Raw genomic sequence first — 14,085 nt, 5'->3', positions numbered from 1 at the left:
CCATTTCTGACACTTTGAAAAATGATATACTCAAATATATTTTCATATACTGATATCAAATTGATTTTTAAAGACGCGGCATCGATCTATTTTACTAACAAAATCTCACAAGAATTTGCAAAATATCACGAGAGTTTGTAACAGAACGATGAAATTTCACGAGATTCTGAAAGTAAAATAGATCGATACCGCGTTTTTAAAAATCAATTTGATATCAGTATATGAAAGTATATTTGAGTATATTATTTTTCAAAGTGTCAGAAATGGATTACAAAACTGCTATTTTCAATGACTACTTATTTTTGTCAAGCTTTAACATCTGTATCGATATCGGTTATCGGCTACATGAGTTTTAAAATATCAGCATATCGGATATCGGCCAAAATCCCAATATCGTGCATCCCTATTAAAAACAAAACAAAGAAAAAAATTAACAATGAATAGCAAATGAAGGGAGTGGTTATTTTTGTGCTCAATGTGCTAATGAATCAGCTAACGCATGTTTGAAACTGCTAATTCTTATACACACAAGTAAAACAACTTTCAAATATTGGCCAACAATATCGACCAGCCGATGTAACTGTTCGTCTCTAGTGTCTAACCATTTGGTAGTTGCTGCCGCCTGTTTAGTTTACCTCATGACAATTTTGGGAAGTACCACTATCTGCCCCAGGAGATGTGGCTTCTGCAAGTTCTTGATGACTAAAGGCTTCATCTCTGCAGCTCCACAATACACTACATCACAACCACATTCAGTCCTTGACTGGATAACATGACACGAATTGACAGAAAAGTTTTTGTTTTTTTCTAAAGAGATTATCTGGTGAAATGAGACAGAAAACAGATTTCCTGGTGAATTAGTGCATAGAATGAAATGAATGAATCGGTTGGTCAACGTCAAAGATGATAGAATGTGGTGGGAGTGTCATCTTGCTGTTCTAGCTAGTTAGAGGTGATGGAAAGGTGTATATATAGAGAAGAAATTACATTTTTTTCCTCATGTTGAAGTAAAAAAAGATCCTTGGATAATAGGATTAATATAAAAGCATCTTCAGTTGTTATTAGACTTGCACTGGTCAATCGTCAATGCTCAGAAATTGGCCGATTTCGCGTGATCGGCCACAACTGGCAACTGGCAGCCATGATGAAGACAAGCGATTTCAAAAGTGCGTTGCATTTTTGATTAGCTTCTTGGCCTAGGCTAGTTATAGAGGCTAAAAAGTGGAGGATTGAAGGAGCATAGCAGGAGAACAGATAAGTCCACTGGGGAGCAAGAGTGTTGAAGCCAGGTGAGAGGGACTGTGGGTGGCTGTGGGTAGGACAGTGCTACATCGGAGAAGTCTGCCAGGGAGACAGAGCTGGAAGAACCAACTGCTGGCCAAGGCTAGTCTCTAGAGCAGGGGTCGGTAACCCCTGTACTAGAGGCTCTTTAGCACTCCCGCTCTTTAGCCGCAATTTATGAAAATTGATTCTTTAAATTTGTTTATTTTAACATGTTGCGCAGAAAGTCGAACAAATATTCATTATGTTTTCCAATGCCTTAAACATTTGTATAGTAAATAAATTGAAAAAATAAATGTAAACATATATTTCAATGAAAATTTGCATCATAGCCAGAGATCAGTGGTCATAGCCTGCAACACACATTTCAGCGCTGCACGGTGCCAGGCAAACAAAGCGGCGGCTGTGTCTCAGGCAATGGATCCCACTGGGAAAAAAAAGATGATAGCTGATGAGAACAGAGGATTCAAGGAAGAATGGACAAATAATTTGCCTTCATTACCAATGTGAAAGGATTGCTTGCATTTTTGCTTTGTAACAAGAATTTGTCAAATAATAAAAAGAGTAATTTGGAAAGACATTTCCAGGGAAGACATGCTAAATATGCAACCAATCACAAAGTTTGGAGTGAAGGAAAGAATCCGATTGCAGAATTTCTGGTTAAATTAGAGGAGCGCAAAGATAGATTTAAGAAGTGGATTGAGTCTGCAAACTCCAATACTGCTGCTAGTTTTGTTGCAAGCATGAACAACCGTCCACAGATCAAACAGGTAGCGCTCTTATGCAGATATGTGAACTTTCTTCAAATTTTTCCCCAGATCCTCAAAATAAAAATAACACCAAGGAACCCTGGCGACCGAGGATGTGAGATTTTCAGGGTTAGAGAGCTCTGCTCTGATGGATGTCAGTTCCTGCTTGGTTCGTCATGACTTAATCAACTCCTCCCAACAGAAACACGTCCACCATAGAAAGATTCCTTTATCGTTTTTCTATAATTTTATCAATGCAACATAACTTAAGCCACGCTGTGAATTCATGGTTATAATTAAGGCCCCGTCCACACGAAGTCAAAACGAACACGAAACGCTGATATTTTCCAAAACGTTTGTCGTAAAGACGGAGACGTAAAATAAATGTGAGCGTCCACACGAATGCATGAAAACGCTGCAAAATGTATGCCAGGCCTGTAAGTGGCGCTGTGGTGCCAAAGCAAAAATAAGCGACGAAATGTTGGGCATGCGCACTAATATTTATACATGGTTGCCCTGCGGGTCCATTTTCGTGGTTCAGTCAAATTCAGGTGCTGAACTATGTCGTTGATATTGCTCTGTTCTTCCTGGAGATATTCCAGAAGAAGAAGATTCTGTTGTAAGCCCGACAGCAGGGTGAGTAGCATTAGCAGCGACGGCGCCATTGTTGTTGTGATACTGGTCGCGCATGCGTGTTTAGAGGCGACGCTATGACGCATGCGTGTAAAAAAAAAATGCGGTTAGAGCGTAAAGATGGAAACGCGAAAACGGCGTTTCAAAGTCTTCCCACTCTGAAGGCTGAATAAAAAAAAGATCGTTTACAGACCCCCGAAACGCCGGCTTCGTATGGATGAGAGGCTGGTTTGGTGAAAAATGTGTGAGTTTAGGCCAGGGTTCGTCTTCGTGTGGACGGGGCCTAAGACTACGTAGTCCTTTTTTATAGTGGGTTAATACACTTAGATCCCGTGTTGCCATAAGAGGCTCATATAAGATTTTTACATTTTTGCAGCTCCAGACAGTTTTGTTGTTGTCGTTTCATTTGTTTGGTCCAATATGGCTGTTTGAACAGCTTGGGTAGCGGACTCCTGCTCTAGAGGCTAACTGGGGGAGATGGAAGAAGGACAGCGGTAGATCAGATAAGCCTCCTGGGTAGACAGAACCCAGATAGAAGGTGGAAGCTGGTCAGTTTCTGTGCTGTAGGTAGGATGAAGAAACAGTCCTTCCTGGGCTTTTTTTTTTAAAGCCGCCCATAAACCTCTTAAAGAACAGTCCCCACTTCATCCTTTCCCAACATTGTTTTCTCTAGCTTGTTTCCGCAGCCTCCTTCACTGAAACAGTTGTCAATCCACAGTACTTTCTCATCTCTTAATTCCTTTACCTAATAATACAATACAATATAAGACAACAGCATTGAAGAAATTATTAATTTGATGCTGTGATTGGTGTTCGGCTATATCGGGATTGCCAGATATTGATGTTGGTGATAGATAATTCGTGATTGGCTCCCAAAATCCTCATCAGTGCATCTCTGATTTTCATCCTCTCAAAGTTTAGGCCAAAATCTTACTGCTAAGTTTGATTTTTTTTTCTGAAAAATAGGAAATTAGGTAAGAATTGTTCTATAGATGTATAAATGATGTAGAGGAAAACCATAAACGGACTAAGCTGCACTCTCAGTAGTTGGTTCTTTAAAGTATTGGCTTTATAATATGGGATGATAGAAAGTTTTCTTAAGTAAAAAAAATTATTAAAAACCATGCATTGCAAATTTTTGGTTGTGATTTAACAAAACATAAAAAAGCAATGAGAACGCAAAAACTTTGCCAAAGCAAAAACCAACAAACGCATTTGTTCACTGTCCAGCTGCGTCTGATGAAATGACCAGCCTGCCGTGTCATTCACAATCTCTGCGGTAGCGGCTGAGACAGGCAGTACAGCTATTCTATTGAATCCGGATCGAAAAGTCATGAAGCAGGATCTCTGACTCATCAGTTCTGCGACGCTCCGGTTTCACGCCCCATGTGATTTCCAGGCAGCATGTAATCAGCTGGGCAGAAAGGGGGGAGACGGAAAACCACAGCAATACTTTATTAGGGTTTGTCTTTTTATGTTTACCAAGAAATAAAAGTAATAGAAACATTCACAGCCGAGTAATTTCCCAGTCCAGTAAACAAAGGAATTGGACTGAACTAGTGCTTGTAAAATCGCTTACAGAATTACGGGAAAACCTGCAGGTGAGGGATGAAGAGAAGCCACGGGGAGGGCGAGAGAAAGGTGCTCGAGTGGAGGAGGGTGGATGCTGGGATGGTGGATGAGTTTAGAGGAGGGATGCTGAGAGGAGGTAGAGGAGAAGTGGGAGGGAGGGTGCAGGTGTAGTGCTCTGGTTTCCTGGTGGGGGGGTGTTAAATGCGGTGATAGAACACAGACAAGGACACTGCTGATCTCCAATATGCGGCTGCGCAACACTTTGATTACCGCTCTTCCTTGTTTTCCCTTTGCATTCCCCTCAGCCTGTCCCACTAATCAGATCGACTGTTCAATTGAATTTAGATATCAACGCTTTCTCCGGCATCTGAATTTGTGACGTTTAGCAAGGCATGAAATTGGGGAAATACCTCGTGAGATCAGTGTTCAGGGGGTTGTGACTGTAAGTGCAGAATTTCTGTCCCATCAGTCGGATGCTGTCTTCCAATAAAGAGGCGGCGAATGCTGGGATTTGGAGCAGCCTGGGATTTTATTGGCTGGAGCTGTTCGGAGGCAAGTCTTATCTACAGGCTGGTGGGCAGGAAGGGGCTGGCTTTAGGCGCGTGTGTGTGTGTGTCGGCTGGTAGTGTTACAGCCAAATAGTTTGAGTAGACACTCTTTTGCTTCCTGCCCGCCCGCCTGCCTCGCTCGCTTTTGCTCTGCGGCTAAGAAACAGACGCTGAGAGAAAATCCCTGTCTCGGCATGGACCTCTGGCTGCAGCGCTCAGCAGCTCGTGAGGAATGACAACAGCTCACATGGTCGTTAACTCCACTCGCCGGGGCAGAAGGGAGAACCGCACTGGAGCCGACTGCTGCCTCCCCTGTTTGGGACTAAGACAGAAGCACACAGCTGAGCTCCAAGCACGGATAAATTGAGGTGGGAACGACTTGTCATACAGTCAAGGCTTTTTCCTCCCCCCCTTTTTTTTTTAAATAGTTTTTTCTTAGTAGTTTTGCTGCAGTATGCTGCATACCAGTCTGGGTGGGGAGGGACTTGAGGCAATGTTTTATCTGTTTAAGAAAAAGGGTGTGAGACAGAAAACGAGGAAAGAAAAATATAGCAAGAGGAGGGGGGAATGCATCGGAGCTCTGGGAGCTCACCATCTCCACTGCTGTTTACAGGCCCCTAAATGGACTTTCTCTTTTAACTCCTGGGGGGGAAAGGCGTTATCACAGCAGTTGACTTGCCCCTTCCTCACTCCAAATGTCAGGGACTCATTTTCGCCACATGAGATGAAGTTTTTCCAATTGCAAAGCCTCGTCATGCAACCAGTAGAGTTTTTCTTTTTCTTTTTTTCCAAAGTTCGTTGGAAAGATCTCGAACTTCACAGACTTCATTATGGTCTAATTAAGGGTGGTTCTAGATTTCTTGGAAGTCCACCCAGATTTAGTATTCCACTCCAAAACTGGGAGCTGGCGCGGTTAAAGAACTGGACGTTGCAGACTGCGTGGAAAAGGCCAGAGTGGTGTCATGCGCCTGGCTGCAGATCAAGGGGAAGTGGGTGTTTTCTGAAATGGAACAACAGTCCCGGCCCTTCCTGTTGAAAATAGACCGACTAAATCACAGACGTGCGCGCAGCCCCACCTCAAGATTAAATCTCAGCTGAATTTATCTTCAAATCACTTACTCATAACCCAGAGTTGAAGTATTCGCTCTATATCAAGCAAACATACATGTCAGCTGAACTCAAAACTGTTAAGCTAAGTGTGGTATTTAATGTGTTTTTACCATTAATTATCTTGAAAAGCCCTGTTAATCATCATATTTATCTGCGATGCACAATCCATCTCTGGCAGACGACTGCACTATAATTAGATGATGACTTGCCTGAGTCCCTTCGACTTACCAGAGAGCAGACGAGAATGCTTAGGGAAAACAAATCTGTTAAACGAGTGCGGGCGGTCAAGAAAAGCTGGAAGCCTCTCGCCTTTTCTCTATTAAAACGCACATTACTGCTCTGATACAAAAACAGGCCGTCCTATTTCAGGAGATACGGGCTGTCTGGGTCACCCTGGTGAAGCTAAGGCTATTATGATATGGGGCTCACCTTCCTGCTGACTCTGGAAAACGCTCATAGCTTAGACTCTGCTGATCTCCCTCACCCATCATTATACCTAATGGTACTTGATAGAATTGAACAGAACAGGATTCTCAAAGCATCATCGCCTTTGATTAAGCTTAAACTCATTTTCCATTTCTGGTAGGAAATGGAAAACACTGTCTACTTGTTCCTTTCGGTATTTCAAAACGTCCTGCCAGCATAAAATCGTTATAAATGGAAATGCAGCTGCTTCGAAACTCTACTCATGATCTTTGCTGAGCAACTACAAGCGTTTAAGATAAACCACCCTGCACAGATTGCAGACTAAAGGGTGGCACACCGGTTTTTAGAGGTCAGGGCAACAACTTTCACTAAAGACATCCCAGTCTCGCTGACTCTCATTCAATTAAACAGACTGACCAAGATAATGCCTCTGGCAGCTGGCCTTAGTAAGCGTCAGTAATCCACAAAATCTAACGCTGGGATTCTTTTCTTTACATCTCCGTCTAGCCACTTGGGTTCAGGACAGAGTGTTGCTGTCCGGTGTAATTTGCAGAATCTACCTTTACCTCCAGTTCTTTAAGTTTCAGTTGTTTAGGGTTTCATGCAAGGACATTTTAAACCAATCATTCAGATTGAGAGGGATTTCATCTATCGGTTAAGGGTTATAGAAAGCGCCCTCCACAGTGGTGTCCAACAAGCAGACAGAAAAGTAAAGGCACAGTGCAGGCAAAAGAGCAAGGCATGCGCTATAATGTCAAATTACAATTATTTAACCTTGGCAAGGTGTTCAAAGCAGACTTTAAAGCTGTTCCTCCTGTAATCTTTCAGGATACCTGTAGGATCTCACTTCCTCCTCAGTTTTACTACGTTTGTTTTATAAATTCAAACTTTTTTTGTGTTTTAAAATGCGCATTTCACCAAATGAAAACTTTCTGCTTATACTGCATAAAAATACAGCAGATATTAGCAGTATGCCAACAAATGTGCAGTCCTGTTCCTGCATGTGTTTCCTTATCTTACTACCACCGTTATAAAGAAGCCTTTTATCTTCATCCCTCACCATATGCTTGGAATATTTTTCCAGGACTAGAAAATGCCTCAAAGTTGGGAGTTGAGGTGACCCCAAAGAGCTCAGTAGCGAAGGTCTATCTGCTTAGAGTCGCACGATTTTGTGTGAAAAATGCCGCTTATTTTTAATGCTTTTTTTTTTTTTTAAAGGTGTAAAAGTAATAATTTGGTGTTAACAGCCCCTCTTTGCACATCATTTCAAGCTCGTCATTAAACAGACAACAGGCGCCAACGCTTCTTCACATGCTGACAAATTAGGTTAGCTCCATGGCAGACATCTTATGGCTTCTAAAAATAAGAAGGGATTAATTGCTAAAGGTCAGATCTGACATGATTCTTACCTGACTGTCTCTTTCTGCAGCGATTGGTTCACTCCCTTGGGGCACGGAGGAGGAGGGGGGGGGGGGTGATTTGAAATTAGATCCCGCCTTGGAGAGCAAAAGCCCGGGCGTCAGTGTGATCGGGCAAAAAGGAAGCTTCTGATCTCATTTCACATGATCAGCACTAAAGCGGGACAATATGATTAACTAGTTTGAATTTATCGGCTTAAAACTGCTTTGTTTTAAAGAGGAAGCGACTCTTTTTAATCCAGAAAACCCTCTTTCTAGTCCTTCATAAACTCACTTAGCTTACTTTCTATCTGCTGGTGTTTAAGTCTTTTAACAGTGGAGATCTCCTAAAAGTGATGAGCTGATACAAATACTTTAAAATTGTTTTAAAAAATGGGTAAAACTTTTAGTGTCAAGAAATGTAAAATGTTGGGAAGATTTCAAAAACCCTACAACAAGTCTTAGCTTGTTATTTTACTAATTTAAGAAGTAGGCCAATCCACCATTTTCCATACTTTTTCAATACATATAATAGTAAAATAATACTCTTTTAACCACTGCTCTAGCTTTTTACAACCCTCCTCTTTTCTCTCCTCCCCTTCAGCCCACAGTTACCAACAAAACATTTCCAGATGTGCCCAGAAACAAGCTCCCTGCTCAGTAGCTTAGTAATAGATTTCATACTCCCAAGCGAAAGGTCACTTCCTCAGCTTGTTGCTTTATCAATGTCCCCTCGCTCCCTCTAGATGACATTCAGATGCACAGACCAGTGCCTTTGCAGGCCAAGGAAGGAAGGAAGCTTGTTCTGACACAGCCTGCATGAATGTAAACCGACAGGCTGATGTCAATGAGCCGGTCCCTAATATGGACGGAGAGAGTGGCTGGTGAATGTTGTGTGACACTGGACAGCGTCATAATCATGTCTGGCAGTGGCATATGCATCTGTCTCAGTCTCTCCCTGGCTGCTGGATGGTTGCCCAGAGTAGTGCTGTGCTGCACTTTTTCTATTGGTCGTACCGCCATGTGTTTCTCTACAGGCCACGTTAAACCCCAGAGCTTCTTTTCTGTCTCCAACCCGACTATTTGCTCTGGTTTCACATCTTACTACACAAACAGTTCTTCCATTTTCTGGGTTATATGGACTATTTTGGAAAGACTTTAGATGTCCAATGAGCTGGGGAGTTTGGCTTTACTGGCTTTTGAGTCTTTGAAAAATGGAGACGTATTTCCCATAAAGAATAAGATTTTAACATGTCAATAACATTTTTGGACTTATCCATTCTTAGACCTTAATATGGGGTATTAAACATTTTATGTTCTGTTGTAGTTTTTTGAGTTAAAATATTTAATGGAGTTAGAAAAACTTTACCTACCCTAGAGCTTTAGCTATTCACTTTTTACTTTATATTGTGAGTTTAATTTATTTTTGGTTGAAGTTGTTTGCTGAAGGGATGATTGTTTTACAACAAGGAATACAAGACAACATATTCTGCTTAGTGGCGCAGTGGGTAGCACTGCTGCCTTGCAGCAAGATGGTTCTGGGTTTAATTCCCGGCCTAGGGTCTTTCTACATGGCGTTTGCATGTTCTCCCTGAGCATGCATGGGTTCTCTCCGGGTACTCCAGCTTCCTCCCAAGGTCCAAAAACATGACTGTTAGATTAGTTGGCTTCTCTAAATTCTGGCACACATTTCACCAGCACCCCTCGTGACCCGCTTGGGATAAATGTGTCAGAAAATGGATGGATATGTAAAGGGAAAGGAAAAAATAAAAGGAAATTGAAAATAAGCAGAAGGAGGGGGAGGACTTCTTTTGATAATGTTTTAATATTGTTGATAATTAATCCAATGACAGCCGGTTTGTTTTTTGTTGTCATTTTCTTTTCTGCAACATTTTGGTCAGATAGGTTTTTAAAGCTTTAATCTTTAACGTTAAAAGCTTTTTAAGCAAAGCTGGTGTGGTTGAGGATGCAGTCTGGAAGTATTGACGTTCACAGAATTAGTGCCCAACACCTTAAACCAACATCATTGCTCCAGAGACCAGGCTTACATTTGTTGTTCAGACTTGTAAGAGAAAAATGTTCCCATTCTTATTTGAAATACGTTTACTTCCACTTCCTGACCAGACTGAGCTTCAGTCTGTAGTTAACACTGCAGGCAGGCACTTATGAGACTTAAATGATAGACAGCGGAAATGTTAGATGGACAGCAATTTGATGAATACGATTTGATTCTACACCCAGAGAGCGACTGGTAGACCTTAGATCTAAAGGTTTAAGTTGTTTTGTTAAGTCTTTTTTTTTTTTTAGCCAGAGTTGGTCAGTGTTTACCCTCATTCATCATGTCTGACCAACCGTCCTGTCCTACTGAAGTAACACAATCCCACAGCATGATGTTACCACCATTGTATTTTTTATTTTTTTTTACCAAATATGACTTCAAGTTTCTGTGAGGCGGCATTAAAAGTCTAATTCAAACATGTTAATAAACATTTCTAAACCTTTGCTTGACCAGTTTCTTCTCTCTTTTGTTTTTTACGTTTCAGATCAGAGACAGAAAGTGCCTTTTGAGACGACATCCCTACTTGAAGATTTTGTCCGAGGAGCTCCAGATATTTCTCTGCAGCCTCTGTTTGGTTGTCGCTTAGCTTCAAGTCCTGTTTCGTCCCCCGTCAGCTTTCTAGGTGTGAATAAACCCAAGCGAAAGCTGACGCCTTCTCTAAACCGCTGGCCAGATTGCTGAAGCATAAAGGCGCTTCGAATCAAAGAGCTGCAAACTTTGTGTTGTCCTAAAATGTGCCATTGTATCTTAAAATAGGGCCACCTTTTACTCCTCAACACCCACCCTCGGAAAAAAGATATCATCTTTCATAAAAGGGACGTTTTAAGGACAGTGGTGCAGCCTAAACGGGTCGTCTCCAGGCATGCCTGCATCTGCGTCTTCAGAGATCTGCAGATGAGTTTTACTGGTTGCTGATCAATCAGCCTGACTGAGAAAACTCCACAACAAAACAACTGTTCACTCTCATGCTCAGGTCTCAGAGACTTAACCATCAGATTTCCTCTTTTTTTTTTTTTTTTTTTGGTCTGCAAGGACAAAGCACCTTCACCGACCTGAGGCGGGTTATTTTTAGCTACATGTTCCATCGGTTTTAGCTCTTGTGCATTAGATTTTTTTTTTTTTTGCTTTGTTTGTTTGTTTTTTTAATCCACTCCGCTCAGGATAGCTTCCTCCCTAAAGCGGGCAGCTCCTCTCCTTCCCCAGCTCCACAGCCATCAACCCTCGACATGGCTCTAAACATAGCCTCTATACGGGACACAAAATGGCTGACCCTGGAAGTGTGCCGGCAGTTTCAGAGAGGGACGTGTTCGCGCAGTGACGAGGAATGCAAATTCGCCCACCCGCCCAAAAGCTGCCAGGTGGAGAACGGGAGGGTGATTGCCTGTTTTGACTCGTTAAAGGTACGTACTTGTATATAAGTTTAGTTTCTATATTGCAGATCAGCTTGGAAAGGAGCACTGATCGAAAGACATAAACACAACTGACACCTTTATGGTTGGTGCGTGTAGGATGTCTGCTCAAATTAGCATGTGTGTAGGGTCTCCCCCCTGTACTCAGTCAGCAGGCGACTCTGACCTATGAAGCTAAAGGCCAGAGAGGTCTATTGACACCAGCCACCATCCGTAAACACATCTTTATTTTCTTTTTTATAAAAAAATGTATCCAATCTTCACATAACTTGTCTCTTATCTGCGCTCCCAAGCTTACTTTTCATCTTTTTGAGTCCTTCCAGGGCTTCTATTCTCGGATCCATCCCAGCTGTCACATCGTTTACAACCAACAGAAACATTTTAAAAGCAGCAAAGACTTTTTTGGAAAACATCTGAATCTCTTTTTTGTCTTTATTCTTCCCTAGTCTAGAGTATCTTAATGTATTTTAACACCAGATATTTAGATATCGCCTCATTCGAGGTAGGCGCCACATGCTGTACCGAAGAGCATTCTTTTTTTCCCCCTTCTTTGTACTGCAGATGTGACAGTGATAAATAGCCAAAGAAACCAGAGCAGAACACTAGAACAGTGTGGAGTTGTTATCTTGTCTTTTGAAGCTGCAGCCTACACAGTAAAAAAACCACAGATGTTGGAATTTCTGTAGAGGATTTTTGTTGACTTTTACGATGAACCCCAGTAAAGTATTTTGATTCACGTATTGCATATTTTACTATTCAAAATGGGAAAGATCAGCTAAGTTGGGAGATCCATTGATCTTAGCACTAATGAAATGGCTTGAAAAAGCATTTTTTTTCCTTTTTAACCCAATCCTAAATGATTTATGGCGCAACCAGCTGCCTCATGAAGCGACGCTCCTTTTAAATGTGAGCTGTTATGTTGTTGCAGCTTAACAACCCAACATCTGATTTGTCATTGCACCGAGCAGATCTTACATGTGCCCTGTGGACAAGACATCCACACTGTGAAGGACAGAGAAGCTTTATTTTTTTTTTTTAAGGGAATGATTAGGATCCTAACATCCCTCCTTGAGAAATGGCAGCTCTGCCTGAAGGTTTTTAATATCCCTTTTTCCTTCTCATGCCTTTGCGATATATACCGGAGAATATTTGATGCATTTACTGATCTGATTTGCTAGATTTTTTAACTTGCCTCATTTATCATAAAAAAAAAAACATCCTTCTCTTTTGTTCTGTTTCATTTTGCAAACCGGATCCTCTTTTATTTTACCTCCAATTTGTCCCCTCAGTCACCAAGAGTCTCCTCCTGACAGCAGAGAGAGTGAAATCTTTATTAGGCATTAGCAAATGCGTCTCTCTCCACGCAGGGACTGATTTTCACCCCATTACGCCCGTATCATCTTCCCAGGTCTTCTCATCTGATAGTGTTATGGTGGTGGGGCTGTGTGCCGCCAGCCGTAACTTGGCCACAGGCCTCCTTTAAGAGACAAGGAATGAAAGGTAACTCAAGAAAGTAGCAGACTAAGAGGTGTTACTCTTGTCCTCCAGCTACAGGAAAGCACGCCAAGTGAATGAAGCACTTGTTGTTTTCAGGCTAATTTACTGCAAACTCTCCGGTGACCACAATGGATCTTTGTTTACCACTCCTACTGCTTTTTCTCCACCCAAAGTTAGCCAAAAGTGCAGGAATTATCTCCTCATATAGGTGTGTTTGGATAGAGATCCTCTAAAATGGCAATTTAGACCTTTACTTTGCATTGTACGTTCGGTTGCTTTGCATGTGCAGAAAGATACAGACCTGCACTATTCGCTTTTATGCAAACCTGATCTATAAAGTTTATGGTCGTTAGTGACAGTTCTCTCATTTTTTTTCCTACTGGATATATGGGGGGGCTTAAGAAAAAAAAAACAAAAAAAAAAAACGCCACTCCTGTGCTGCATTTGTCACTTTTTAAAAATAGCTTAACGTAGAAGTGTTAGGGTGGTGTAACCGTTTAGCCAGGTCTCTTAAATTCCCCAGTCCACCATTAAAACCCACTGTGCTTTCATTTTTATCCATTATATATTTAGCAGTGGGAGTATTTTTGGAGGTTGACACACATTTGAGCCGTTAGAAGCAGTAAAATTGCATGCAAATCCAACACGTCTAGACACAGGTGCCAGGGTCCCTAATAAAACAGGGCATTGAAACGAGGTATAGCAATGCACTGCTGTTTAAGAGAATTACACGCACTTTATTTCCATTCTGTCAAGTTATAACCGCAACCTTATGAGTTTTAAGGGGTTTCACGCAAAGTAGGGTATCCTTTGCTAAAATGTAGAAAGTTTGGAAGGAGAACATTCATGTTAGAAGCAGCCTAGAAGCTCGTGGTTAATCTGGAGAAGCTTCAGAGATCCAGAAATTGGATTAGGAAATCTGTTCAGCTATTTTTTCATTTAAAATAAAAAAAGAAAATGGAGGAAAGCTAATGCCACAAACAGCAAACCCCTTATAAGGAAACACGATGGAGGCAGCATCATGCTGCAGCGGGGACGGTGAAGCTTGTCAGTGCCGATGAGAAGATTGATTGATCCATTACTATGAAAAGGATTTCATATGCGTTGAATCTCTTTCCGAGAATTATCGGACGAAATTCAGGAGCTTTGGGTGGAGTCGGCCAAACTTCCTCACGACTTAGGTAATCATACCCGCACTGCACCGTGGCTGATGTGAGTGAACACATTGATTTTAATGATATGGATTTCTTGCAGCTGGACTACAGTTGCGCAGCGTTCAGTATCTTTGCAGCCATAGGGGTTTTGAAGGATTTGACGCTTGAATTGAGCCCAAACTTCTAGGAGGAAGCTGACTCTAAACATGCAACCAGATCTGCAATACAACGGTTTTGATCAAAGCGGGTT

At 41.7% G+C, this 14,085-nt stretch overlaps 1 protein-coding gene across 11 annotated transcripts in view; it reads left to right on the top strand.

Annotated features, from left to right (window-relative positions):
• mbnl2 (muscleblind-like splicing regulator 2) overlaps positions 1-14,085 on the top strand; it is a 54,593-nt gene that overhangs the window by 3,857 nt on the left and 36,651 nt on the right. For 10 of the 11 annotated variants that reach the window (XM_015388955.1, XM_015388951.1, XM_015388953.1 and 7 more), the window contains exon 2: positions 10,260-11,175. In XM_015388955.1, the coding sequence (XP_015244441.1) occupies positions 11,002-11,175 (174 nt within the window). In that variant the 5' untranslated portion in view covers positions 10,260-11,001. Of the gene's footprint in view, positions 1-4,873; positions 5,152-10,259; positions 11,176-14,085 lie in introns of those variants that run through there. The other variant, XM_015388952.1, reaches the window with a different exon arrangement.

Source organism: Cyprinodon variegatus, unplaced genomic scaffold (genome assembly GCF_000732505.1).
Source record: "Cyprinodon variegatus isolate N-32 unplaced genomic scaffold, C_variegatus-1.0 Scaffold443, whole genome shotgun sequence".
NCBI classification, from domain to species: Eukaryota; Metazoa; Chordata; class Actinopteri; order Cyprinodontiformes; family Cyprinodontidae; genus Cyprinodon; species Cyprinodon variegatus.
The sequence above is the reverse complement of the archived record's forward strand: the minus strand, read 5'-3'. Positions and strand labels throughout refer to the sequence as shown.